The 25,333-nt window shown below is 44.8% G+C and overlaps 3 protein-coding genes across 7 annotated transcripts in view; 2 read left to right on the forward strand and 1 right to left on the reverse strand.

Annotated features, from left to right (window-relative positions):
- LOC116944921 (G-protein-signaling modulator 1-like) overlaps positions 1 to 2,471 on the forward strand; it is a 59,673-nt gene extending 57,202 nt beyond the window's left edge. For all 4 annotated transcript variants that reach the window (XM_076068766.1, XM_032958837.2, XM_076068765.1 and 1 more), the window contains one exon: positions 173 to 2,471. In XM_076068766.1, the coding sequence (XP_075924881.1) occupies positions 173 to 340 (168 nt within the window). In that variant the 3' untranslated portion in view covers positions 341 to 2,471. The remainder of the gene's footprint in view (positions 1 to 172) is intronic.
- A 3,253-nt stretch (positions 2,472 to 5,724) lies between these two features.
- Positions 5,725 to 20,605, forward strand: XAB2 (XPA binding protein 2). Its single transcript, XM_032958827.2, has 19 exons — positions 5,725 to 6,068; positions 7,942 to 8,090; positions 8,828 to 8,951; positions 9,608 to 9,805; positions 10,555 to 10,689; positions 11,192 to 11,356; positions 11,864 to 12,008; positions 12,809 to 12,960; positions 13,571 to 13,690; positions 13,866 to 13,997; positions 14,634 to 14,765; positions 15,392 to 15,505; positions 15,636 to 15,798; positions 16,161 to 16,351; positions 17,584 to 17,706; positions 18,096 to 18,267; positions 18,698 to 18,824; positions 19,218 to 19,321; positions 20,193 to 20,605. Exons 1-19 carry the CDS (start codon positions 5,961 to 5,963, stop codon positions 20,252 to 20,254), a joined length of 2,616 nt encoding a protein of 871 aa, XP_032814718.2. The 5' UTR covers positions 5,725 to 5,960; the 3' UTR covers positions 20,255 to 20,605.
- Positions 20,606 to 21,672: 1,067 nt separating this feature from the next.
- Positions 21,673 to 25,333, reverse strand: part of LOC116944917 (calmodulin-regulated spectrin-associated protein 2) — a 39,819-nt gene continuing 36,158 nt past the window's right edge. For both annotated transcript variants that reach the window (XM_032958826.2, XM_032958825.2), the window contains one exon: positions 21,673 to 25,193. In XM_032958826.2, the coding sequence (XP_032814717.2) occupies positions 24,840 to 25,193 (354 nt within the window). In that variant the 3' untranslated portion in view covers positions 21,673 to 24,839. The remainder of the gene's footprint in view (positions 25,194 to 25,333) is intronic.

The following is a 25,333-nucleotide window of genomic DNA, read 5'->3' on the forward strand; positions in this document are numbered from 1 at the left end:
CTAATTATATAAAATCTACACGATGACAAAAATCGACAAAAAAAATCACATTTGTTTTATCACCGTTTTTTTTTTTTAACGTCTTATAAATATTTTGGTAACGGTGGATTCCCTTTTGCGTGCCGCGTGTTTCCAATGCTCGCTCCCCCCGCTGCTCGCCGTCGTGCGCTAGGGCTCGCGCCTGGACGACCAGCGCTGTGCCCCGCCACCCGAAGCCCCGCGCGGCCTCACGGTGCCCGACGAGGACTTCCTGAGCCTGATCCAGCGCACGCAGGCCAAGCGCCTGGACGAGCAGCGAGTGTCGCTGCCGCCCGGCCTGCGACGGCCCAGCACCTCCTGAGGACGCACGGCACGCACGCACGCACTCACACCCCACCACTCCGCCGCTACTTGTCCATTACAGTATTTATTTTTCCACTCGCTGTGGTTATTTCAGGGCGAATGGGCACTGTGGCTGCGCGAATGCACCTCTGGGTCCGCGGTTTGCAGATTGAATTCCAGCCTCACCCCCCCCCCCCTTCACCTCCGACATTAAGCTGCAGGATCGTTAGTGTTAATGAGCGAGTGCAGAATCTGACCAGGTGAAGGTCCCATGTTGTTTATTTATGAAGTGAGGCTGTTGTGTGTCATGGCCGCATTTTTCCCCGTTATCTCTAAATTGTCAGACTGTTCTTTCCTGAATGCTTGCCGAGGCTAAGTGTGCCTCTGTTCAGCCGGCACGATACCCTCTTGCCGCGTCGCACTCGACGGCGACTTTTGATGGCGGAGATTGCGATTGCATCTTACGATTGCATCTTACGTTAAATCTTCTGGTGCCGTTAATTGCGCTTGCTGGAAAATGTGCAGTCTGCTTTGGGACAGCTCATCGCTGACCGACCTTTTCCCTCCGGCTTTCCTTAGGGTTCGGCACAGGTGTGGGATGTCTGTTGCAGGGCGCACCTATTCGTGTGGGCAGTGGCATCGTGTGGTTCACACAGGTCCCGGTGCAAGGAATTAAATGAGGCTCTTCTGTTCAATTCCCCCCCCCCCCTCTTGGCGCATGGACCCCGGCGGCTCTGAGCCCCCTGTGTATTAGCACAGCCTGCTCAGCTTATGGGATGGTTAACCTAAGTTCCCCATTGTCCCACATTCCATCTCACGTGGGTTAGCGACTGCACTAAAGTAACATACCGTATTTAGGAGGGCATTGAACAGGTTGGCTGATGCAAGACTTTATTCTAAAATGAAACAGTTATTTGATTAAATAAAGTATCCAAGATTTTATAGGTACATTACTATTCTTCAAGATTGGTTCACAGTATACACAATACTTATAAAAAACCGTAATCTATCAAATTAAATAATCAAGCTATACAGTCCAGTATTTCTAATTGACTTTCTTGTGGTTTGGCAAAATGAGAGTCTACATTGTAACGGTTTTTGAAATAGCCAAATATGTAAGTTTATGTTAAGCCCTATAAAATCTCAAGATCAATGATAATGTGTCTATTGAATAAAAACGCAGTAAACGTATATATGTATACCCATAACGTTTGTGAAAAGAAATATTTTATCGTGTGATAACCGTTTAATCAACTGCCACTCTGAGTCGCATGGTAATCGACTGTGTGCTGGGTCATAGTTTGCAATTTTTAAGCTGTGTGCATTAGAAGTAAAATATTGTGAGCCTTTATGAAATTGTGCAAGCTATTGGCTTTAATCATATGGCGGCTGAATATCTCCTCTCTTCTACTTGAACCACCCTGCTACATTATTGCCCAAAAATGAGGTTTGGTCTCCCCAATCCCCTTCTGTTTGTGGTGCTTAAGTAAATGTTTACTATGATAACTTGAGGATTAACTGTCGCTCGGTGTGTTACAAGAATCACCAATGCTTACTCTGCTAATCTTTCCTCTTGATACTTAAAGTATATATGGTGAGTGGGCTACATATGATACGTAAGTTAACGTAACTTATTAGTGGTTTCAATGAATTTGGAATGTTGGCCGGAACACACGTTGTGCATTAAATTGCCGTTGTCATGAGTTTAAAGTTTTGGATAAAGGAGTGTACAGGGTTGCTCTTGAGATCGGGTTACTTTCTTTGAATTTTCCTTTGCAGTCGAGCTTTCTAGGGCGTTTGCAATTTGTGTTTTATATTTTCGGATTTGCATTACGTTGTTAAGCTTACAGTTGCACAATTTTGCTTAACCGAACAAACATTCCGAATGAAAATATCGAACAAATCTGTAACGGGCACATACATAGTGGGGGAAATGTAAAATTGCGTCTCATACATAGAGTATTGAATGTAATGTATATAATTGTTGGTGATTGATTTGATGCGAATGCCGGCTGACAATGTATATATGCCGTACTCCTTAAGTAATTTTTGGGTAACACTGTAAATATTCCAGCTCATTTGGTTTATGTGATGACCAAGTATGAATGTGTGGCACGTATTTGGAAGCGAATAAAACCTTCAATAAAGAAGTTTGCTTGCGAGTCATTCTGCTTGTAAGACAAAACATTATCCAGCTTTACAGGATAATTATAACTTGAAAGTGGAAACGCACAGAATGTGTTTTCAAAGAAGCGAATTTATGGCACTGGAAGAGCTTAAAAGGCACGGTCAAAATATTTGTTTATCATAGTTTGTATTTTTTTCAGAATTCCAAATATTTTATCAGTGTCGTCTCATGAAAAGAAGAATCCACGAGGAGCTGTTGCAGAGCAATCTAATATTATAGAAAGCCCGTAGATGGGAAATCCACAAAACTGCCGAGATCCTTAAAATACTGTAGCTATTTTTTAATCAACACACTAGGGGGCGCAATGTTGCATTTTGCCTGGTGTGAGAAAAATGTTGCATAAAAGTTAAATTTGGTGGTTTTAATGCTCGGAACCAGAATTTAGTCAAATTAGGTAGATACAAAAAATGTCGGTTAAAACATGACAATGTTTTTGATTCGCAGACCTGATATTTTGCTAAATTAAGTGCACAACCAAATTTAATGTGATGGGGTTTTTTGTTCACTCATTTGTAATCAGGCTAAGACCTTGAACTCTAAACTAAACTTTCAACTAAACTATTTTACCATATATCTGGCCACAAATAATAGCTGAATGAAGTGGCTTGTCGCGTGGAAATGTATTGCAGCCCAATAATCTAAACGCATGTTTCTAAATGTGAGGGGAAAACCGGAGGACCTGGAGAAAAATCCACGCGACCATGGGGAGAGAGGCACGCAAACTCCTAATATACAGGCGTCAGGGTCGGGATTAAAACCCACGACCTCCTGCATACAACGTGAGGCATTTCACATCTGGCCACCGCGGCGCCCCCTCACTACACTACACTTGAACCCAGGATCTCAGCAGAGCCAACTCACTGTTGTAACCTCTGGACCGGGCCACTTATAATTTGATATTTCAAAAAAACTCCCTGCAGCCTTCTTTAAAAGCAGCTTTCGTCCATGAAACATGCAAAGTAGATTACAATGCCATAAACATGTTAACGAATATATGTGGCTTATCTTTGTGTATATGAACTTATTTTGACCGCACCAGCTAAGTAAGCTTGTTACCTGTCCTGCGTCCTCAGACCTAGTAGTCTTCCTGCGACATCAAAAGCCCCCGGTTTTGTCGGTTGTGTAATAATACAGCCAGGGCTGGGGGTGTGGGGCCCGAGGCAAATCCTACACCGTGTAGGGCCCCCGACGGCCCGCAAACTGACACCGTCACGTCGAAGCGCGGGGCCCCCCAGAGTTCAGGGCCCGGGGCAGTCGCCCCCATTCGCCGTACCCTAGGGACGGCTCTGAATACAGCCCTCAATACGGCACAATTACACGCGGCTCTCCCCTATTAGCGTATTGTCAGATCCTTTTATTCCCATGACATTCCCTGGGGGGGTTTTTGTGGTTGTACCTCGAAGATGGCAACCCAAACCGCCGCTAGGACCACTGCATTGGTTATCAACAGCGGGGGTACTAACATGAACACTGCAGAACTAGCAGCTTCATAAAGTAGTGAATTATTTGTCTTTTGTCAACGTGACACTTTTTTGCTGATTGGCCGTGTCGGGTGGTGGAGGGTTACGACACATTTATAAATAACGCGATCTAACCCAAAAACCTTTATTATGAATAATATTGGTCGCGAAAGCCTACGTGTTAAACTAGCAGCTTACAAGCTCCCGCTGCCAATAGATGTCATCTATTGAGCTGCGGTAGCGTGGCACGCCATCCAGAGCCGTGGAGGCAAAGGGTAGGCGGTCTTAGAAGCATTGTGCAACTCTCAATATCGCATCTGTAGCTCATTGGAACGTGGACACTCTGGTTCAGCGGTCTTCATTGCAAGGCCACACGGGCCCCTGGTTGGCCCCTGATGCGCGACCTCCAACAATATACAACACGTGACAACACCCCATAATCATCGTGCTGCTGCTGCTGTCAAACCCACAATAGTTTGAAATGTGTGGCGGCTCTCACGCTGACGATGTCTTATCAGCGAAAGTTTCCCCCCCCCCCACCCAGCATCGTCTGAAAATTAGTGAAGAACACCGCCTCGTTGTAAATATTGTGGATTTTCTCTCCAACACAACGGTGTGCTGTGCCAGGAACGAATTGGCATGTTCAGTGTACGTGACAAGCCTGTGTCGGGTGGTGGCGGGTTTAACGACACATTTATATTTACACGATCTAATACAAAAATAACCCGGTATTTTACGTGGAGATGATGGGTTGTGAGATTTTTGACCAGGAGGTGGCAGTGTGTATAGCAAAGTGCGGTTTGGGAACGTGCCTTTACATCTTGATTTGAAGCTTTCGTGACTGCAGGAATCCACGCTCTTTGGTTCTTTCGGTAAAGTCACGTAGGTAGAAAATAATAATAGATCACGTGGTTTCGATGGAAACGTCGTGATCTGTTATGTTTTCTACCTACGTGACTTTACCGAAAGAACCAAAGAGTACGCCCTTACATTTTTCATTGTTGTTTTCATTGGCCTGGTATGCAGGATAGGAGGTTGTGGGTTCGTTCCCTTCATTTGGAGTTTGCGGTGTCTTTCTCCCGCGGTCGCGTGGATTTTTCTCCGGGTCCATCCGGTTTTTCCCCTCCAATTTAGAAGCAACGCGCATTTAAAGCATTGTATTTGGCTCCTTTAAATTTCCACGTGACAAGCCACTTCGTTGAGCTATCATTTTGAGTCGCTTCTGAAAAAGGGCTATATGGCACAGTGGGCATTAACCTGGTAAAAAAAATGTTTATAGTTTTAGAAAAATGTTTAGTTTCCTCTCGTGCCTAAGGTTGTACGTGTACATTGGCTTCCTGCCACACATTTCAAGCATTTAAAAAGGGGGTTAGGAAAAGCCATTTGTACGCATGGGATTGTGTAACACTTTCCAAAGTGTGTGTTTGTCTCTGGAAGCACACTGCATTGAGATGGAAGTATGGAAGCTGGCGGGCAGCTATCAAAATTCACTTGCGTCTTGGCAAATCATTTTTGTTAAACTCTGCTTTAACTTGTCCCCACGTTTTTGGGCACAACTTTATTTATTAATTCTCTGGCCATATCGAATTTTGGCCATGGAGATTTGGAATCTAAATCGCTTTAAAATTAATGACCAAATAATCGATCCAGGCGCTGCGTCGTAGCGAAAAGGCAAATAACAGCACGAGCGATGTCATCTTTCGATTCCTCGACATATTATTAAGAATCGATTCCCTCGGCACCACACCGCACACACACATCAGATTAATCGACCACCCCAATCAAACGAAGGCACCGTCGCGTCGCAAGCGTGTTGGTTAATCGCTTCCCCTAACGATAACTGCCGGTCGCATTTAAATCTCCCTCCGCGCGTTGCCTCAAAGTGCCCCGGTGAAACTCAATCGACGCTATCGATGGAGTGGAAGTCGCCGCGGTTTTTGTTTTAAAGGAATCGATCCGGGCGAGGAATCCATCGCCACACGGGCAGGGCCATGGTGTCCGCGGGGCCGACCGAGGCGGAGTGGCCGGTGAAGAAGACGGCGAAGGCGCCACCGCCGACGACGAACAAGAAGAAGGGGGGCGATACGGACATCTTCTTCGTGAGTCACACTCGCCTCCGTCGCCTTGCTCGATCAGTCCTAAACCCACTCGGGGAGTCGCTTAAAAGTCGTTCACTCCCCTCCACCACCCCCCATTGAGGCCCTGTCGGCTGCGCAGGCCTCTAGTCCCAGCCGAGAGAGGTTGCGTTATAATTTGTTTTTTTCTTCGAATGAAATTGCGTTTGAAGCGTGCACATTCTTACTTCAGCTCGTGCACAGGCTTATTTATGTTGCTCGCAGAAGTGGCCACACGTCAGTTGAACACGCAGCAGCAGCTGAAGGCCTTCGCGTTCAATGTTGCCCGCGGTCGAGGTGTTTGTGTTAGATCGCGTCAGTGTACAATGTGTGTCGTTAAACTCGCCGCCACCACCACAACGTTTAGCCAGTAATTACAACCCGGCATCATCAGGAGACAGCAAGATTTGTAATTACAACCCGGCATCATCAGGAGACAGCAAGATTTGTGATTACAACCCGGCATCATCAGGAGACAGCAAGATTTGTGATTACAACCCGGCATCATCAGGCGACAGCCAGATTTGTGATTACAACCCGGCATCATCAGGTGACAGCAAGATTTGTAATTACAACCCGGCATCATCAGGAGACAGCAAGATTTGTGATTACAACCCGGCATCATCAGGTGACAGCAAGATTTGTAATTAGAACCCGGCATCATCAGGAGACAGCCAGATTTGTAATCACAACCCGGCATCAGGAGACAGCCAGATTTGTGATTACAACCCGGCATCATCAGGAGACAGCCAGATTTGTAATCACAACCCGGCATCAGGAGACAGCCAGATTTGTGATTACAACCCGGCATCATCAGGAGACAGCCAGATTTGTAATCACAACCCGGCATCAGGAGACAGCCAGATTTGTAATCACAACCCGGCATCATCAGGCGACAGCCAGATTTGTAATTAGAACCCGGAATCATCAGGCGACAGCCAGATTTGTGATTACAACCCGGCATCATCAGGAGACAGCCAGATTTGTGATTACAACCCGGCATCATCAGGCGACAGCCAAATCTGGCCATCGCCTGATGATGCCAAATCTGGCAAGCAGTCGTCTTCAGGAAATAAGTAATATTACTGGTAGGAACGAAGTTGTAAACTGAGTGTACCAGCCTGCAATAGATTAATGTGTCCGTCCGTCCGTCCCCTTTCAATACTTTAACGAAGTGAAATCTCGTGCTGTTGGGTGTAAAATCAGCAATAGACAGCGCAGAGACTTGTCCTACCAGCCCACCCTGCAGGGACCTGTTAATAAAACTTTTTAACAACACGCTTTAATGAAATGTACCCTGCTAGTCATGGAAGAACTCCACGACTCCAGGCAGTGGCCCCGAAGCTGAAACATAACATAACAAAAATGTTTTAAAATATATATTTATTTTTAATGATAGAATATAGTATTGTCATCTGTATGACAAGTATACCAAGTTTGCAGTCGATACCACATTGGGAAGTGGGTTAAAATTGAGTTACAAGATTTGAGGATACAACAACAACAGACAGAGCGAGTTAAATAAAAACGTGTAAAGACGACCGTTTGCGTTGCGATCGAAACGTCGTAGTTTTCTGTTACTTTTGATGATTTTCTTTGAACCTATCTACGTGACTTTACCGAAAGACCCAAGAATATACTCTCCAAAGGTATTTCAACATGCCATTTAACCCTCGTGAAGGAAAATGTTCGCTATCCCTGATAAAGACAATGGACAACCCTGACATTATTTTTTTAGCCCGGTATTGGAACAAATAAGCTGCTGGTGCCAATGAGGAGTCACCATCAGATTCGTTGCTGTGCATCCTTCTGACATTTGCGGTGCTACCTCTTTGCTTTTTGCGTTTGTGGTGCACAGGAGGAGGATGATCTCCCCTACGAGGAGGAGATCATCCGCAACCCGTACTCGGTCAAATGCTGGTTGCGCTACGTGGAGTTCAAGCAGGGAGCTACCAACCAGGTCGTCAACTTGGTGTACGAGCGGGCTCTCAAGGAGCTTCCCGGGAGGTGCGTGCGTTTGTGTGAATGCACTCGCGTTGTATGGTAGCGGCGGTGTAGCGGTTAGCGCTACACTGCACTACGAGTTCGATTCCCGCTCACGGCCAACGCCGGTAACGATTATCTGAACCGGGCCTGGGCCTCCCCTAGTTGGACTTAGCCTCATCACCACTCGGAAGACATTGGCAGTCAGGCGTGGTGCTGGCCACCCACCCCCTCGTGTGCCCTGCCGGCCTTCATAGGTGCTACTCGCTAACAGCACTTGCCCCAACGGTCTTTTAAGGCTATACAGGGGATATTTGTCTTTGCACTCGTTGCTTAATACATGAAGGGTGGGAAATGGCACATGCTAAGCATGTGGTTGTGTTGGAAGCAGCTACACAAAACGCATAATGATGTATTAATTAATAGATGAAAATACCTTTCTTACAGGCATCGAGTTTTATCGATGATTTTAATATTTACGATAATAATTGTGTGCCACTCATATGCTCGTGTAACTTGTATTTGCATACTTAGCTCTACAAACAAGATGGAAAATGAAAAATACAATACAAACATAAAAATGTGACAAGAAATCGATGATATTGATTCTTGAATCGGACTCCTGGTCGATCATCAAATTGCAGAGATTGGGGGAAAATCCTTAAATGCTTTGTGGAAATTAAAATGTAATATTTCATATATGAGAGCGCTTTGTAGTCGCAAAACAATATCTGTGTTTAATTGTTGGTTTGTGTTTGTAGCTACAAGCTATGGTACAATTACCTTAAGCTGCGGCGGAAACAAGTGAAGGGGAAATGCATCACGGACCCTGCGTTTGAAGACGCAAACAACTGTCATGAGAGGGCGCTGGTCTTCATGCACAAGGTACTGTTGTGTTGGGACAGTGCACCGTTAACTAGATTTTGCGCATGTTTTTAAAGTGTACGGAAGCCAATTTACTCATGAGAAATAACAAAAATGCAGGAATGATAAAAAAGACAACATTGAGATTTGCGTATACAAATATTTTTTCCTTTTTTCATCGCGACCAAATCACGCAGAATGCGCTGGAACCTCGTCAAATCTTGGAGGCTATAGAGGTTAAGCCCGGATAGTGATCGTGCTTGGATGGGTGACCGCCATACACAATAGTTGTTGGCATAGTGCTGCAGTGCTACTTGGTGGTCACCAGAGGGCAATGGATTAATTTAATTCTCGTACTTCCCTGCTCTCTGCCTTCACCAGGCTGCACTGACAGTGTGGTGAAGTATAGTTGTGTATGTTGAACTTCTTTCACACCGTACGTAGCCAAACGTGCTAATTGTGTAACCTCAATAGCCCACACAGGCTGGGAAAACCTTCATATAGCAGTGGATTCACGACAGAGCTGTACATGTACTTCTAGAGTCTGTAACCCACTTGAACCTGCGATTAGCACGGTTGGCTATGTACGGTTGTTGTGACATGTATCAAATTACTCAGTTTTCAAGCGAGTCTTCACGTTGTTGAGAACCGTTGCCATCTGCTGCGTTGTCCTTCAGATGCCGCGAATATGGCTGGACTACTGCCAGTTCCTGATGGACCAGTGCAAGATCACCCGTACGCGGCGCACGCTCGACCGAGGGCTGCGCGCCCTGCCCATCACGCAGCACATGCGCATTTGGCCGCTCTACCTCAAGTTCGTGGGCATGTACCCACTGCCCGAGACGGCCGTCCGTGTCTACAGGCGGCATCTGAAGGTCCGTCAGGCTTGTCGGTGTCGCAACTTTCACAAGATTGTTTTAATCGGGCCAAGGGATAATAGTACAATAATATAAATGTGTCACAAGTAAACAGAGTGCTCTATTTTTCTATTTTACTCGATTACTTACTGGATCTTTAATTTTCGGAGTTCATTATCGATTTCGAAAGTCATGCAAAGCCATGCAACATCCAGTTCATTTTAGTAGGAATTTAACCAATTGGCCTCATCAGTCACATTACGTGGTACGTTCAAACAGATAAAGACACACACACAGGGCTGAACTTTAATTATTAAACATTTTCTATCTGTGTGGTAGACCGATAATACATTTCCATAATTTTTGTATGCGATTAAGGCATGACCTGGAATACTAACATCTTCAGTTCATAGTATTTTGGTCGGGGAGGATGGGACTGCTTCCGATATTTTATGGAGTTCCATGCCAGGGGGGGCTACTTTGCGGGGACTTTTCCTAACATGGGTTTGTAGCTCTGCCATTAGTCTCTGCTCAACACTTTAGGGTTTAAGCCATCCCAGCTTAAAGTTGGTATATTTATGATATATTTTGTAATCATTTTTTTGTTTGTTTTCTAAAATGTAAGTTTGTCAGTTGATAATAAGTTTGTGCATTTAGTGTCTGAGTTATATAACGGTGACGCATCATGCAATCAAGTGCTTTTGTGCTGTAGGTCTGTTTACTACATTTCGAATGAGATGGCTGAAACTGTTTTATTCTCTTGTAAGCTTTGTCCAGAGAATGCAGAGGAGTACATCAAGTACTTGGTCTCCATCGACCGTCTGGATGAAGCGGCCATCCGTCAGGCCACGATCGTTAATGACGAGCGCTTCATTTCAAAGGCTGGCAAGTCAAACCACCAGGTGGGTGAGACATTGATGTGAAAGAAGATTAAGTAATTTGTGACTTTGACTCACGTCATTGCATGGCGGTGTGGCTGATGCATATGTATGGATGTTGAACTTCTTTCACACCGTGTGTTGCCAACCATGCTAATCGAAGGTGCGGGGGAAGGACAATCCACTGCTGGATGAAGTCCTCCCCATGCCATAAGAGTCGGGGGGCGGGGGAAGGTTATTCGACCATAATTTACCACTCTTGGACAATGCGGATTGGTGAAGGCTTATAAGTACAATGCCCTATGCTGTCCACAACGTATCTTTGCAGCATCCTATAATATCTGTTTTTTTATGCATGGTGTTCACTGCTGTACAAGTTCAACCCTTAACTTCTAAGAAATTACGAGAGTGGGTTTATTGCAGTGCGATTTGGTCATAGGCGATACAGTTGGTTCCCGCAAAATCTAATCATCAGTCATTTTCAACATTATTGGTGGTTGTTTTGTCATTTGTGTTTGAGAAACAGCTGTGGCACGACCTGTGCGAGCTCATTTCCAAGAACCCGGACAAGGTCAAGTCGCTGAAGGTGGGGGCCATCATCCGCGGCGGGCTGACGCGCTTCACGGACCAGCTGGGACAGCTCTGGTGCTCGCTGGCCGACTACTACATCCGCAGCGGCCACTTTGAGAAGGTGACGCTAGCCCCCCCCGCCCCCCGGCCCTCGCCGTTGTAAAATAAAAACGGTTATGAAATATCTCGCAAGGTGGTGCGTACGGAAATGGCGTGGCAGTACAGCAAGTGGGATTCATTTCCTTCTGTATCCCATCTTTGTGGGGATTGATTGTTACCTCCGCTATCCCCTCGCACGCGTGGGCTTCCTCAGGGTACTCCGGTATCCCACATATAAGTACTAATTAATGGAATTGGACAAACATCCTAATATCGGACCACAGGGCTTGGGCAGTTGTTGGCACCAGTTCTGGCTGCCCTTCCCCACTTCGTCTGTAGTTTCCGGCACTTCTGAATCATTCTCTCGCTCTCTCTTGAGAGTGAAAGATCACTGTGAACGTTACCAACGCTGCTTTATAATTCGTGTTACTTTAACGGTTTGCAGGCATGCCTCACACCGTACAACTGGAACGTTCCCTCAGGATGCGCACTAACGCTTTGTAATATTGCGTGAACAATGTGCCTGCAGGCGCGGGACGTGTACGAGGAGGCGATCCAGACGGTGACGACGGTCCGTGACTTCACGCAGGTGTTCGACGCGTACGCCCAGTTCGAGGAGAGCATGATCAGCGCCAAGATGGAGGCATCAGGAGAGCAGGGAGCGAGCGAAGATGGTGAGCACCTTGTGATCGTGCCCTCTCAGCCGAGAACCGTCCAACCCTCTCAAACCTGACCCGATGAATGCACGATAGCTGCCCATTTACTCCTCCCTGTAATAACTATTGATGTAAAATTTTGATTTAAAGCTTTCGTGACTGCAGGGATTCATATTCTTGGTTCTTTTTTTTTTCAAATTTTCTTGTTGTGGTTTTCACACCTGATGATGATTGCTTGTGTTGTAGTCGAAACGTCGTGATAATTTTGTTGTTTTATATTTGTATTATTTTATTGTTTGCCTTCTGTGTGACTTTACCGAAATAACCAAGAATAACTATTGATGTGTCACGGCTCCTCGATTTCCTGTATGTAAGTAAGTAAAGAAAATTATGCCACGCTCGATGCAACATTGTATAAAGGCCACCCCAAAGCATGTAATTCATTGGGATTTTTTTACCATATTTCATCGTGCTGATCTGTGTGGATTGGTGAATGGGGAGGGAGGGCAGGACGGGTTCTGATATCACTTGTCACTGATGTTAACCATGGCTGGGAATCGAACTTGTGTCCCCAGGATTAGAGCACAGCGCTCTAACCACTGAACCACCACTCCACATTGCCTGAATAGTTTTTAACTTCTGGGTGACGTCAGTAAGAGCATGAACTAGCTTGTCTCGCAATACATGCATTTTTACTTGGTAAAGGATAGCGTGATCAGTTGAGCTACAAACGTTCTGAAGAGACGTGTATCCAGGTTTAGCTGCGGTCGCCAGATTGAGCTGTGTGAGCCCTCACCGAGGTCACCGTACTGTCGCAGATGACTTGGACGTGGAGCTGCGGCTGGCGCGGTACGAGCAGCTCATGGACCGGAGGCCGCTCCTCCTCAACAGCGTCCTGCTGCGGCAGAATCCCCACAACGTTCACGAGTGGCACAAGCGCGCCAAGCTCTACGAGGGCAAACCAAGAGAGGCAAGCCAGAGGCCGCGCACCCAACGCCGCCAATACGTCACTTGGGTTTTATGAACGAGATACTGATTGTTTTATTATAAAAAAAATGTAAGCATTAATTGCTTCAGGTTTTATAATGCAAATTAATTCAACGAGATGATAAATGATAATAATATTGCTGTTTTTATCCAGGAAAGATTCAATGTGGTCTTAGGAGTTTTCTTAATCGGGGACCTGCATTGAGATGTTTAATCAGTTCCGGAAATTAATGTTTGGCTTATTGAAGGACACTGCAGTATCCGGATAAAACTCCACGTAGATTTAATATTCCGTTGCTTAATGCCACCCAGCAGCCCAAGCCTACAACACCTGGTGTTCCCAGGTTGTTTTTCTTACAGGTAAAAACCAAGCTCAACCCAGTTCAGCTTCCGAGATCTGTAGAGATTCGGTCCACACAGGGTGATTTTGGGTGGTCCGTATTACGTTGGTGAAGAATCTGGACGCTGACCAGAAACCTGTCTTGAAATCCATTGTTCCCTGTCGCTGAGTGCCCTCTCCTTGGATGGTGCTGCACATACCGGCCGTTGTGCTTTAAAATACACTGACAGTGTTCTCTTTTTCGTTCTACCAGATTATCAACACGTACACAGAGGCGGTTCAGACCATAGACCCCGTGAAGGCCACCGGCAAGCCGCACACGCTCTGGGTGGCGTTCGCCAAGTACTACGAAGAGAACGACCAGATTGAAGATGTAAGTACCTGTTGCGTGTGAAAGTTTGCACCTTGGTAAAAAACTAAAAACTGACACGTGCACCTCGGCCGCATCTTTTTCTTTTAATGAGAACTGTGAAGCTGCCAGTTATTGTTAACAGCGGAGCGGCGGGCGGGCGGACGGGCAGTGCAGTTGTCTACTTGTCACCACGTAGGCTCGCACCATTTTCGAGAAGGCCACCAAGGTGGCGCTGAAGAGCGTGGACGACCTGGCGGGCGTCTGGTGCGAGTTCGCCGAGATGGAGCTGCGTCACGAGAACTACGACGAGGCCCTGCGCCTCTTGAGGGTAAGCCCCCCTTTTTACTACCCCCCCCCCCCCTCCTTGAGCATTCAGGGAAAGGGTACAACGGCAACGAAGGCTGTCACCATTGCTTCGGCACGTTGCCGTTAATAGTCGCAATGTGTTTAAATTAGCCGGGCCACCTTGCGCACGGTGCGGAGAGAAGTTGGGGACCGTGTTGTTTTGCAGGAAGCCCGTTCACATTCTGAGATTGGCACATTTTGAGACTGAGGCTATATGCTGGGCAGCAGAGGGCAGTGATCCTAAAGCTACACAAACTAAGCAGGATAATTTTGTAAGTGAGGAGAGGGGGTGACGTCCGAGACACGGTAGTGGTGAGAACTAGGGGTTGGTGACATCACGTGCAATTTAAGCGAGGCGGGGGGGGGGGAGAGGGGGGGTGATGATGTCACGCGACGCTGATACAAAAATATTCTTGATACTAATATGTTAAAATGTCTAACAAAAATACATACCAAATGATAAAACGTACATTTCGCCATACTTTTACCGTGGAAGTACCGCGGGTTCGCGTTCGTAATTGATGTAACAAAATAAATCTGTGTGCATTGCACACGCCCACACGATGTGCTTGTAAACCCCGCGGCGTGCTGCATTGTGGCGTGTTTTTTTTGTCCCCAGCGAGCCACAGCTATGCCGTCCCGGAAGGCGGATTACTTTGACACGTCGGAGCCGGTACAGAATCGACTGTACAAATCTCTGAAGGTGTGGTCCATGCTGGCCGACCTGGAGGAGAGCCTGGGCACCTTTAAGGTGAACGTGGGGCGTTGACTCTTTGACTCTCCAGTATGCCAGCACTCGTGACATTCGTTCACTTGAGATTTAGTGATTTAAAACAAACAATGCCCATTTTCCTATGACCAAATCATCCGGAATACAGGTTACTTTGGTTTCCTCCTACATGCCAAGTGCATGTTAATGCTTATGAACAAAAATCACCTTGACTGTCCACAAAATCATCAGATCTCAGAAGCCCAAGTAGGTTTGAGCCTGGAAAGTACTTGCAAGGATGACCACAAATTTAGAAACAAGTTGCCATATAGCTTGTGGGGTCTACATTGTTGGCAGCAGAGTGCAGTCCAGCAATATATATATATTCCTTTACTTGTATGCTCCACGCCTTTACAACATTGAGCAGTGACGTATGGTCATATGACTCGCATCCCGCACAGCATGGGGAGGCCCTTATCCAGCGGTGGATTTGACAAAGGGCTGTACATGCAAATCTGTCATTTAATCAGCTTTTACAATGAACTTGTATTTTGTTTTGGTGAAACATCCTGACTACGTGTTGTTTTTGTAAATTTTGATTGACATTGGTGCACGGTGTCGCTATCTCCATGTTAAGTTGTAACGCGCTTCTTCTGTCCTTACCACAGTCGACAAAGGCGGTTTACGATCGCATCATTGATCTCCGCATTGCTACGCCACAAATAATAATCAACTATGCCATGTTTCTGGAAGAACACAACTACTTTGAAGAAAGCTATAAGGTATGCGCGCGTACATGCATGCGTTGGTTATGAAGAACGATTTAGTTTTTTTTACATTTTAATCCACCCACTGTTCGTGCACGTTTGTGACATTTCGCAATTATTTCTGTTCCCACCCCCCCCCCCCCAGGCATACGAGCGAGGGATTGCTTTGTTCCGCTGGCCCAACGTGTTTGACATCTGGAACACCTACCTGGTGAAGTTCATCGAGCGCTACGGTGGGAAGAAGCTGGAGAGGGCTCGAGATCTGTTTGAGCAAGCACTGGAAGGCTGTCCACCCAAGTTTGCAAAGAGTATGTGCCCCAGTCAACGGTACATCTGTTGACGTCAGTGGCCAAAAGTGTCTTGATACTGTTACGTTTCAGCTGTTGGAATTAGCAAATCTATAGAAATGAGACAGAAATTGTTTTCCAAAAAAAGTATCGATTCGTGATTGAAATCGTGGCTCCGAATAGTGACAATTCATCAAATCGCTTGGGGGAAAGGGTAGGGTGTACACGGTGAATCATTTCGTGCCTACTTGTGAGTGTAAGTACAATGTGCCTTTAACGCCTAGAACGCTTACCCGGTTATGTTGCGCGATTCAAGGCGGCGGTCTTTCACGGTTCCCAAGCAAACTCGCCACCTACCTCCTGTCCCTCGTACCCCCTTCAAGGCTTCTACCTGCTGTACGCCAAGCTGGAGGAGGAGCACGGGCTTGCGCGACACGCCATGGCGGTGTACGAGCGCGGCACGCGTGGCGTCGAGCCCTCGGAGCAGTACTCCATGTTCAACATCTACATCAAGCGCGCCGCCGAAATCTACGGCGTCACGCACACGCGCGCCATATACGAGAAGGCCATCGAGGTGCCGCTCACGTGGACGCGCGCGCGCGCCAGCAGGCTATTTCTACGCTGTATTCTCTGAATTATAAGATGCTCCTGGAAGTAAGACACGAAATGTTAACTAGCTCACCTGTAATACAAGGAGGTCGTGGGTTCGATCCCGAGTGGGCGTGTTCTCCCCTTGGTCGCGTGAGATTTTTTGTCTCTCCACATTTGTAAATATGCGTTTGGAGCATTTGGCTGATGGAAATTTCAATCAGATAAGCAACTTAATTTAGCTATCATTTGTGGAAAGGTTGCTTCTGAAAAAGCTATATAGCTCAGTAGGCCTTACCTTGTTAAATAAACAATAGTAAAAATACACTTGTGCCCGTTGTCATTAAAGTTCTACAAATCTGATCACGTGCACTCACCTACCGGATTATAAGATGCATCCCCAACTTATGCTTTAAATTACATGGGGAAGAAAGTGTTATAATCTAGAGAATACGGTAATACTGATTGTGTGGCATGTGCCAGTGTTGAGATGAAGTTAATCGATGCAATATTGATGCATGTAACTGTATTCCGTTGTCTTTCATATGTTGCACAATGTCGTGTTTTAGACTATGAAACTTTTAATTTTGTGGCAGTTACACAATACTGAGCCATTGAAGTCTGTCTTGTCGTCGTGTTAATACTGCAGAGTCTGGAAAGGCCCTCTTATTTTAATGACCTGGCTTAGATGACGTGTGGTGGTCAGTTGTACCCAGCAGTGGATCCAGGCAAGGAGAAATGTATTTGCTCTGCCAATTTAAACAAGGCGTTTTAGAAAAATAATGTTTAGATAATATAAAGTTACAATCACCAACTGGGTTTGCTATTTACCTTAGAACAAATTAATAACATTGTTAACTTAATTATATTTTCTGCTTGCACGCAAACATTTCTCATGTTTAACGTTTGGCTTGTCATAGTGACCCATGTGACTTCGGCCAATTAAAGAGCTACTGTGCGCTACAATGAGCAAATATTTGTAAAATAACCTTGAACAAAGTTGTACGTCAAGGACCCCATAAACACTTTTATTTTCCCAGTGTCACAGTCCTTGTAAAATGGAGCAACACAAAAAGAAACCTTGGCTGCGCATTGCGGGAAAGTTTGTACCGATTAACGTAAGCCTTTGTTACGTATGTGTTCATCAGTGCAACCCGTTGTCTATAGCAGTCGGCATCAATTGTGTCTTGTGCGGCGGTGTGTCCGTGGCGTGTTTAGGTGCTGCAAGATGACCACGCTCGCGAGATGTGCATGCGTTTCGCCGACATGGAGTGCAAACTCGGGGAGATTGACCGGGCCAGGGCCGTCTACTCGTACTGCTCGCAGATGTCGGATCCCCGCGTGAGTCTAGAGCCGCACGCTGTCCACGCGACGGAGCGGGCAACTTCCTTCCTGCCCTTGTATTTAACATCGCCACGATTCCTGTAGTTGCTGGAACAGGTCGATTGGTAGAAAGATGTTGCTTGCACTCTATATGCTCAAGTCATTGCAGGTCAAGCAATTCATCAACATATATTGTTTACGTTTGATATTACAATTGCACAAAATAATGCAGTTGTAGTCATGAACTTTCATGAACAGCTTAGAGCTTGAGACCAGTTGTAGAGCAAACTCATGGCCATGTACATAATTAAAACTTATGCAAACTGCTTTATAACTTATAGAAGATGGCAGCTGCTTATAATGATCATGGCTGATGATGAAATTTGTTGTATTTGTTTTTCTTGCAGACCACATTGTCCTTCTGGCAGACGTGGAAGGAGTTTGAGATCAAGCATGGGAACGAGGACACGGTGCGGGAGATGCTGCGCATCAAGCGTAGCGTGCAGGCCACCTACAACACGCAGGTCAACTTCATGGCGGCACAGATGCTAGCGGCCTCATCCACTACCACCGGAACAGGTGCTGTGCGTGTGTCTGTGCAAATGTGCTCAGATCTCCTGTAAAAATGTCACGGTGTTTTCTTGCTAAATGAAATCCGTTGCTTGCTGCAACTGCAGGCGCTTGCATTGCGTACCAGTTGCCTGCATTGCAGCAGATTAGTGATCATATCTGCCCGACTGGATTGGATGTTCTCTCCATTGAAATATCTATATGTTGACACTGTTTAGTATAATAATTACATTAGGGGCAGCAGGCTGTATTGATTTCAATCAGAGGACCATGCGATTATTAAGGCTATATTGTGTTACAAAGCGTTGAAAGGAAATTGATATTGCACTGCTGCGTTTTAATAACATTAACATGTATTAATAAAGCCAGGCAGAATATAATCTACAGCAGTGGTAAAACTGCATGATTATACTTAATTTTCTTTATTACTGCTCTGCAGTGGCTGACCTTGCACCTGGACACGGCCCCGTGGATGAGATGAAACTTCTGGAGCAGAAAGCTCAGCTTTTGGCTGCCGAGGCTGCCAAGGACAAACCCAAGAGCAAGGAGAAAATTCTCTTCGTCAGGTTGGTTTTGCTGTTTTATCAGCGACAAGCAAACTTGACGCACCAGCACATCAAAACATCAATTAAAGAGCAGCCTATCGTCTTTGAAATGCACTTGGACTAAACTTTGGCATTGATATTCCTCAGTCATTCCAGCTAGTATCCTGTTTTCATTTGTAATGTACAATTGAATTATATATATTTTAAAGGAATATACAAGATGTTTCCAGAAATGGGAACATAGTCACTCGCGTTAGCTGGGTTTTTTCGAGTAGTCTTTGACACGCTTTCTCCAATTCTTGATCAGTTAATTTGGAGAGCTTGGCAGTGGCTATGAAAAGAAACGACTTGTTTGTAAAGTATGTGCAAGTACGAATTGACTTTCTTTCCGCATCTCCCATCGTCGGCTCGCAGGAGCGACACATCCAAGAGTGAGCTGTCCGAGCTCGCCAAGCAAAGCAACCCCGATGAGATTCATATCGACTCTGACAACGACGAGGAAGCCGGGGAACCTGACGGTACGTGGAGCGAGTATGAGGGGTGGGTGAGGGGTGGGTGAGGGGTGGGGTGGGGTGAGGGGTGGGGTGAGGGGTGAGGCGACGGGTGGGTGAGGGGTGAGGCGAGGTGCTGCTGGGATCTGGCCGGATTTAGATTGCATTATCGTGTCACCTGCTTTGTGGAAGCGGTGGCCTGTCATGTTTGCAACAACAATGTACAGTGTCTGTATTTAAAGGTCATCCTTATCCAATTATTGTCCTAAGGGGTTGATGGGATGACACTTTATTTGACACATGCCCTGCGACACAGATGCGTGGCACATGACAAGCACCAGTTTTTTTTGCATATACATTGTTGATCAACTTAGTACATTTGAGAGCCGCATTTAATTACATGTACTTGTCTTCATTCAAACCCAGCCTCTCAGCAGCTTGTTGCTATAACACTATTGATCCTCTGACCCACCAATACCTCGTCTACATTTTAATAGGTTGTGTGTGTGCAATTCACTGAGCCTTCGACCAGTCCACGCACAACCTCATTATATAGCTCTTTAATCTTACAAACACTTCAATTGTGATGGATATTATGCATATTGAAAACATTTAAAGATGATCATACTTGGAAAGAATGATGTTTATGGATACTTAAGGATTGTGGTTGAGGAGGTAGAGCATTGGCATAGAGCATTGGAATATGAACCCAGCCACCGAATGTAAATTAAAGGGGGGGTCCCTGTAAAACCCACACATTGGCGAAATATGGTCAAACAATGCCAACGGCTGAAATGCGTTGGGTGAACTTTGACCAACACTCGATGAACAACGGGATGCCGCTGGGTAACCTAGAATGTATTTGGGAACAAATGAGATATGAATGCTTTGTCTGCAGAGGTGCAAGTGGAACAGAAGGCGGTGCCCAGCGAGGTGTTTGGAGGCCTCAAGGAGGACTGAAGACCCCCCCCCCACATTCCCATTAGGCAGTGGGGGGCCCCCACACCAAACATGGACTGTACATTTTCAATGCTTCATAAACACGTGCTCTGCTTTCCCCATTGAATGTTATTGTACTAACAGGTTCCACCATACAGAATGGTACAATGTTCATGGTGGCATTTGGCAAGTGTGTTTTAAAGATCTAACACAACAAATGTCTTGTTAGAAGATGATTAAGGAAGTGATTAGTATGTTAGGAAAGCAATTCACAGGCTTTGTAAAAAGTGGACTTTTTAAATGTTTTGTTTGGATAAAACCGGCACACATTTGTGTATTTTCAATAAATGCTTGCAAAAATGTTTGTCAACAGCTTTTGGTTTTCAAGTGTTGACCAGCTGTATGCTCGTATGTTACATCTATGCTGAGAATGCACATGCACATAGTGTGCAACATTTTTTTTACCTCTAAGGGCTGCGTTGCAGTTGAACTATAAGAGTTTTGGAAGTGTTTCATAACGCACATTAAAGGCATGTAAATATCGTGAGCTATTTTGCAACCCAAAACTTAAAAGTGCAATCATTTGTTCTCATTTTTATTGCATATTTTGGCATGATTGCATGTATTTAAGTTTTAATGAAACATGGGACACACAATTTGCACAACTGCACTTTTCAGCCAGTGTAATCGTCACTTTTTATAGTTAAAATTAGAATTCAAAAATTAAGTCTTTGCCGCCAGCCAAACAGATGTGGTTGTGCAGTCCACAATCGCTGCTAACGAATTACATTGCTCAAATCCTTGCGTGTAAACTGTAATCCAGAGCATTGCCTTTTGATCAGAAAGCTGGGTGTGCCTATTGTATTGCACAAACTCCTGCTTGGTGCACATCTGCATGAGCAATGCAATGTAACTATTATGAATATCAGTACCATGTTGAACCATGGTATTACATTTCAATGCTGTGATAATAGCATTTTTTACATCACGGTAGGCCTTGATAACATCACGTGTGCATTGATGGTTTGCATGTGCTATCTCATATCCCTTACAACTTCTTCCAAATTTCCCCTTTCTGCATCTGACAGCTGTTTAAAATAAGTGTGCTGCCCTGGCAGTTGTGCGGTCAGAACAGGAGTTTATAACAAGTTTTTGGGTTAGATCCCGTAAATATAAATGTCGTAAAACTCGCTAGCACACGACAGCCAATTAGTAAGGTTTGTCACGTAAATAGAACACGCAAATTCATTACGGGTACAGCACACCGGTGTGTTGGAGAGTAAATCCACATTTACAATCAGAGTACAATGTTTTTCCAGTAATTGCATGTTGTTTACGTGACAAACTTGAATTGGTGGCGGGTTTAACGACAATTATATTTACACGATCTAACCCCAAAAAAAACCTGTTGTGGATGATATTGGTCGCGAAAGCCTAGGTGTTAAACAGAACAGGAGTTATCTCCATGCTTTATTAAGAGTCGTAAGACTTGCTTAAAATAAATATACAGCAGTTTACACCAGTACCGATGACATACAGGCCTTGGAGAACAGTAGTGTAAAACCCAGTGGGAGGAGGAGGATCGGAAAAAGCACTACAACGGTTCTTGGCAAACCCAGCAATAACACTATCTTATCTTGCCATGATCAGATCAGTGCACACTGCACCTATGTACACAACTATTCACCCTCAACATCCTCGCATCATCATTCACCTTGGCATCTCAAGTTCAACCTATAAATTATAAGTAATTTTTTTCCGCATGCATTTAAACCAGTACAGCACTTGCTTAAATCCCAACATGAGTATCTTAGCAAATGAAAGTCTACTCACTTCCTCTATCAATACAGATCACATTTTAAGCGTTCAAATATAATGACACCAAGCGTCCCCCCCACTCACCCAATAAAAAACATCTGCAATCGTACACGCACCAACACCACCAAAGTAATGAATCTCATTGAAGAGTTTGCAAATAAAATTTGCCAAGATTAAATACATCTCTATAAATAATATACTAGTGCATTGTTCGTAAAGCAAGCAACTCGCGTTCAGCCGGTTAAAAGTGACAAAAGGAAATTTCAACAACGATATTCACCCCAATTCCAGTTTCATCATTGGTCAGGATAACTATGCAGCCAACTGAAAAAAATGGAATGCCTTTTGCACTTATGCAGATATTAAATTCAAACTTTTACACAGAGGAAGATAAATCAACATTTTTTTTAAATTTCATTGAACTTTGTCCTTTTGGCTACAAAACATTTACAGCATTAAGTCACAACAATATGTATAACTCAATTAAAGTATCCGTGCCAGCGCAGTTTGTTCTCCGCTTTCATAAAGTGTCATTAAAAAAACATCCACCGGAATGTGAGTGTTTAGTATTAAACCACACGATACAAAACCAAGCGAGTGCACTCGGCACCTCGGTCCGCAACACTCACATTCTAAACACCTTTCACGTTGCACAAACACATTGGTGGGCTCGTACGACGTTGTGAAGTATTCAACATGGCTGGCGGTATATGGAATACGGCTGTCCTATGTCGAGAAATTTAGCCTTGGAAATATTGCGCTGGTATCACGCACACACGTGGTATTTAGTGTATTTTGCTGTTGGCAGTGTTATTTTAATTGCAAATGGATAGTGTTATAGACGGGGGTAGAGCGGTGGTGCCGTGGTCAGCATACTGTGCCATGAACCCGGCTTCCTGAGTTTGATTCCTGGCTATGGCCAACATAGGTGGTGAGTGATAATGCACTGACTAGCATGGTCAAACATTCCTGTATCCACATTGCATGGGGATGAGGCCTGAATCCAGCAGCTAATTAACAAAGGGTGTAAACAATGTTTAATGTGAGAATTCAATTATGTACACAAGCCACCAGCCAATACAACACTCGCGAACCAAGAGATCATTTATCATCAGTGTCCCATTCGTGGATTCAAAGTAAATTAAGTGCATACAAAACAAATACCAATATTTTAAAACACAACACTTTGTAAGCTTATATTTGTGCACCACCGTAGGGAAAGTTAGGGTTATGCAATTGGCCCGACATGGTGTGGAAATCAACCAACTAATCAAGTTCCATGAACTGAAATTATGTAATGTTGGTATGTGAATGAAATAAAATCAAACAGCAATAATTAAGTGACTGGGAATCTCTCCCCAAGGTCATAGCAGATACACATTGTCATGCTTTATTACAGGTAATGATTGACTATCTTTAATTGAACGTTGAATGCTTTAAAATGCTCAACTTCCTTGCCTTGGGGGTAAGTCTCCAAGGAAAAAGATGTTCAAGGTCCATTGTTAAGCAGCTCTCTCCAATGATGTCATATAAAAAAAGGTAATGTGCATGAAGTATAGAAATTGTCTTTTGGAATGCACGTTCGATTTTCATTTTCTGAACATTAAAAAATGCCAGTTTATGTACATGCATGAAATGTAATGTCATGGTTTAGTCACTGAATTTCAGAGCAACTCTTGGATATTTCAAAAATGAAGTTCAGTTTGTATGCAATCCAATCATAAAAATCATCAACTGGCTCACAAAAAACCCGCCAGTAAATCTATTAAGTTATTATTGATAACAGGGCAGTTGTATATTGTCATGCAGTTTTTAATGAGTACTGGTTTGATGCTATTCGTAGGTTAAATGCATGTGCTATCCTATGTCTAAGCCCTATAAATGTACATTATTATCGCCACACATCATAAATGTTCCTGCAATAATCCGTTTATAGAAGACAATGTCACAATCCTCACATCCCATACTTTCGAAGTGTTTGCAAATTAATCCCATTGTTCACGTGCCAGCAAAAAAAGTAGTTTTGTAATTTTAGTCTACTGTAAGGCACACCCCAAAGCAATTTCAGTACCAAAAATGTGATTTAATTAGCTGTGCTCTGAACGTTAATATTCATCGATTGGCAATGTTCAATTACAGCCAATTACAAGACGTGTCATGTTTAGCTCCTTAAAACCAATGCTAGATGATCTTGCCTTGCGAGTAAATTCTTAATTTTTGATTAACTCTGCAACCGCAGAAAATATTCTATCACTATGATCGCTTGCTCTGGTTTGAAACATAATTCGAATTTTTTTTTAAAGAACCAGAATATTCTCCTTGAACTTCTGGCAGGGCTTTTGACATGAAGCACCTTTATACCCAATTCTACATTTTATATTCGGCTTTTAAAAAGGCAAAAGTAATTCAATATCCAGTCGTTTTTCTTGATACGAGAAACAGTTTTCGGTGTCGACACAAAGGTAAATATCACTTCTAGCTACACGAGGCAGTTTAGTGGAAATTTCAAGGTTTTTATGGCCAAGGCAAAAACGTCTCCAACCCCTAATTTGAATGTAAAGCTCAGATGGCAAAAAAAATCTATCGAGGAGGCAGGTATGTATTCCATTGTCTCCTTCCATCTAACTTAAAAACCCACAATGAGAAGTCATCTTTCTCAGCCCATGGCAGTGTTGAGACACCAATTCTGCTCGGAACTCGGTCGCCCTTTGGAGGATAAATACAAATGGCCCATGGTGTCAGCGTGTGCAAGAGTCGATTGAATGAATACGTGTAAATCCTGCAAGGATCAGGGCTTGGCAGGACCCGGCTTCTTGCTGGCAGTGGCGGTGGAGGACGAGTACGTCGGTGTGGTGGGGATGATGGTGGAGGAAGGCCGGCGGGGTTGCCACAGGTGGTTCTGGATGGTGAAGGCGTCCATGCTAACCGAGATGGTCTTGGCGGGGATGGACGTGAACTGCTTGCGGTCCGAGCTGTACTTGTAGAGGCGGTCGAGCATTTTGGCAGACACGGCCTTGGGGCCGAAGCCTGTCACGCGCTGTATCTCCTCCGTCTCGGGGAAGAAGGCGTAGAGGGCACGGTACTGGCAGCCAGCGTCACGGAACAGGATCATGTAGTGGTTGGCGTCGCAGCGCTCCAGCTCCTGCCGAGGTCAGGAAAAACAGAAGGAAGCTTTTGCGGACGAGCCGAGCCAAAGTACAACTCGGGGGGGACTGCCTTGGCAGTGGTGTAAAGGGCATGAGGTCGAAAATACTTTAATCATCACCGCCGTCAATAAAGTAG

Source organism: Petromyzon marinus, chromosome 22, assembly GCF_048934315.1.
Source record: "Petromyzon marinus isolate PM22_M1 ecotype Great Lakes invasive population chromosome 22, UKy_Petmar_22M1.pri1.0, whole genome shotgun sequence".
Taxonomy (NCBI): domain Eukaryota; kingdom Metazoa; phylum Chordata; class Hyperoartia; order Petromyzontiformes; family Petromyzontidae; genus Petromyzon; species Petromyzon marinus.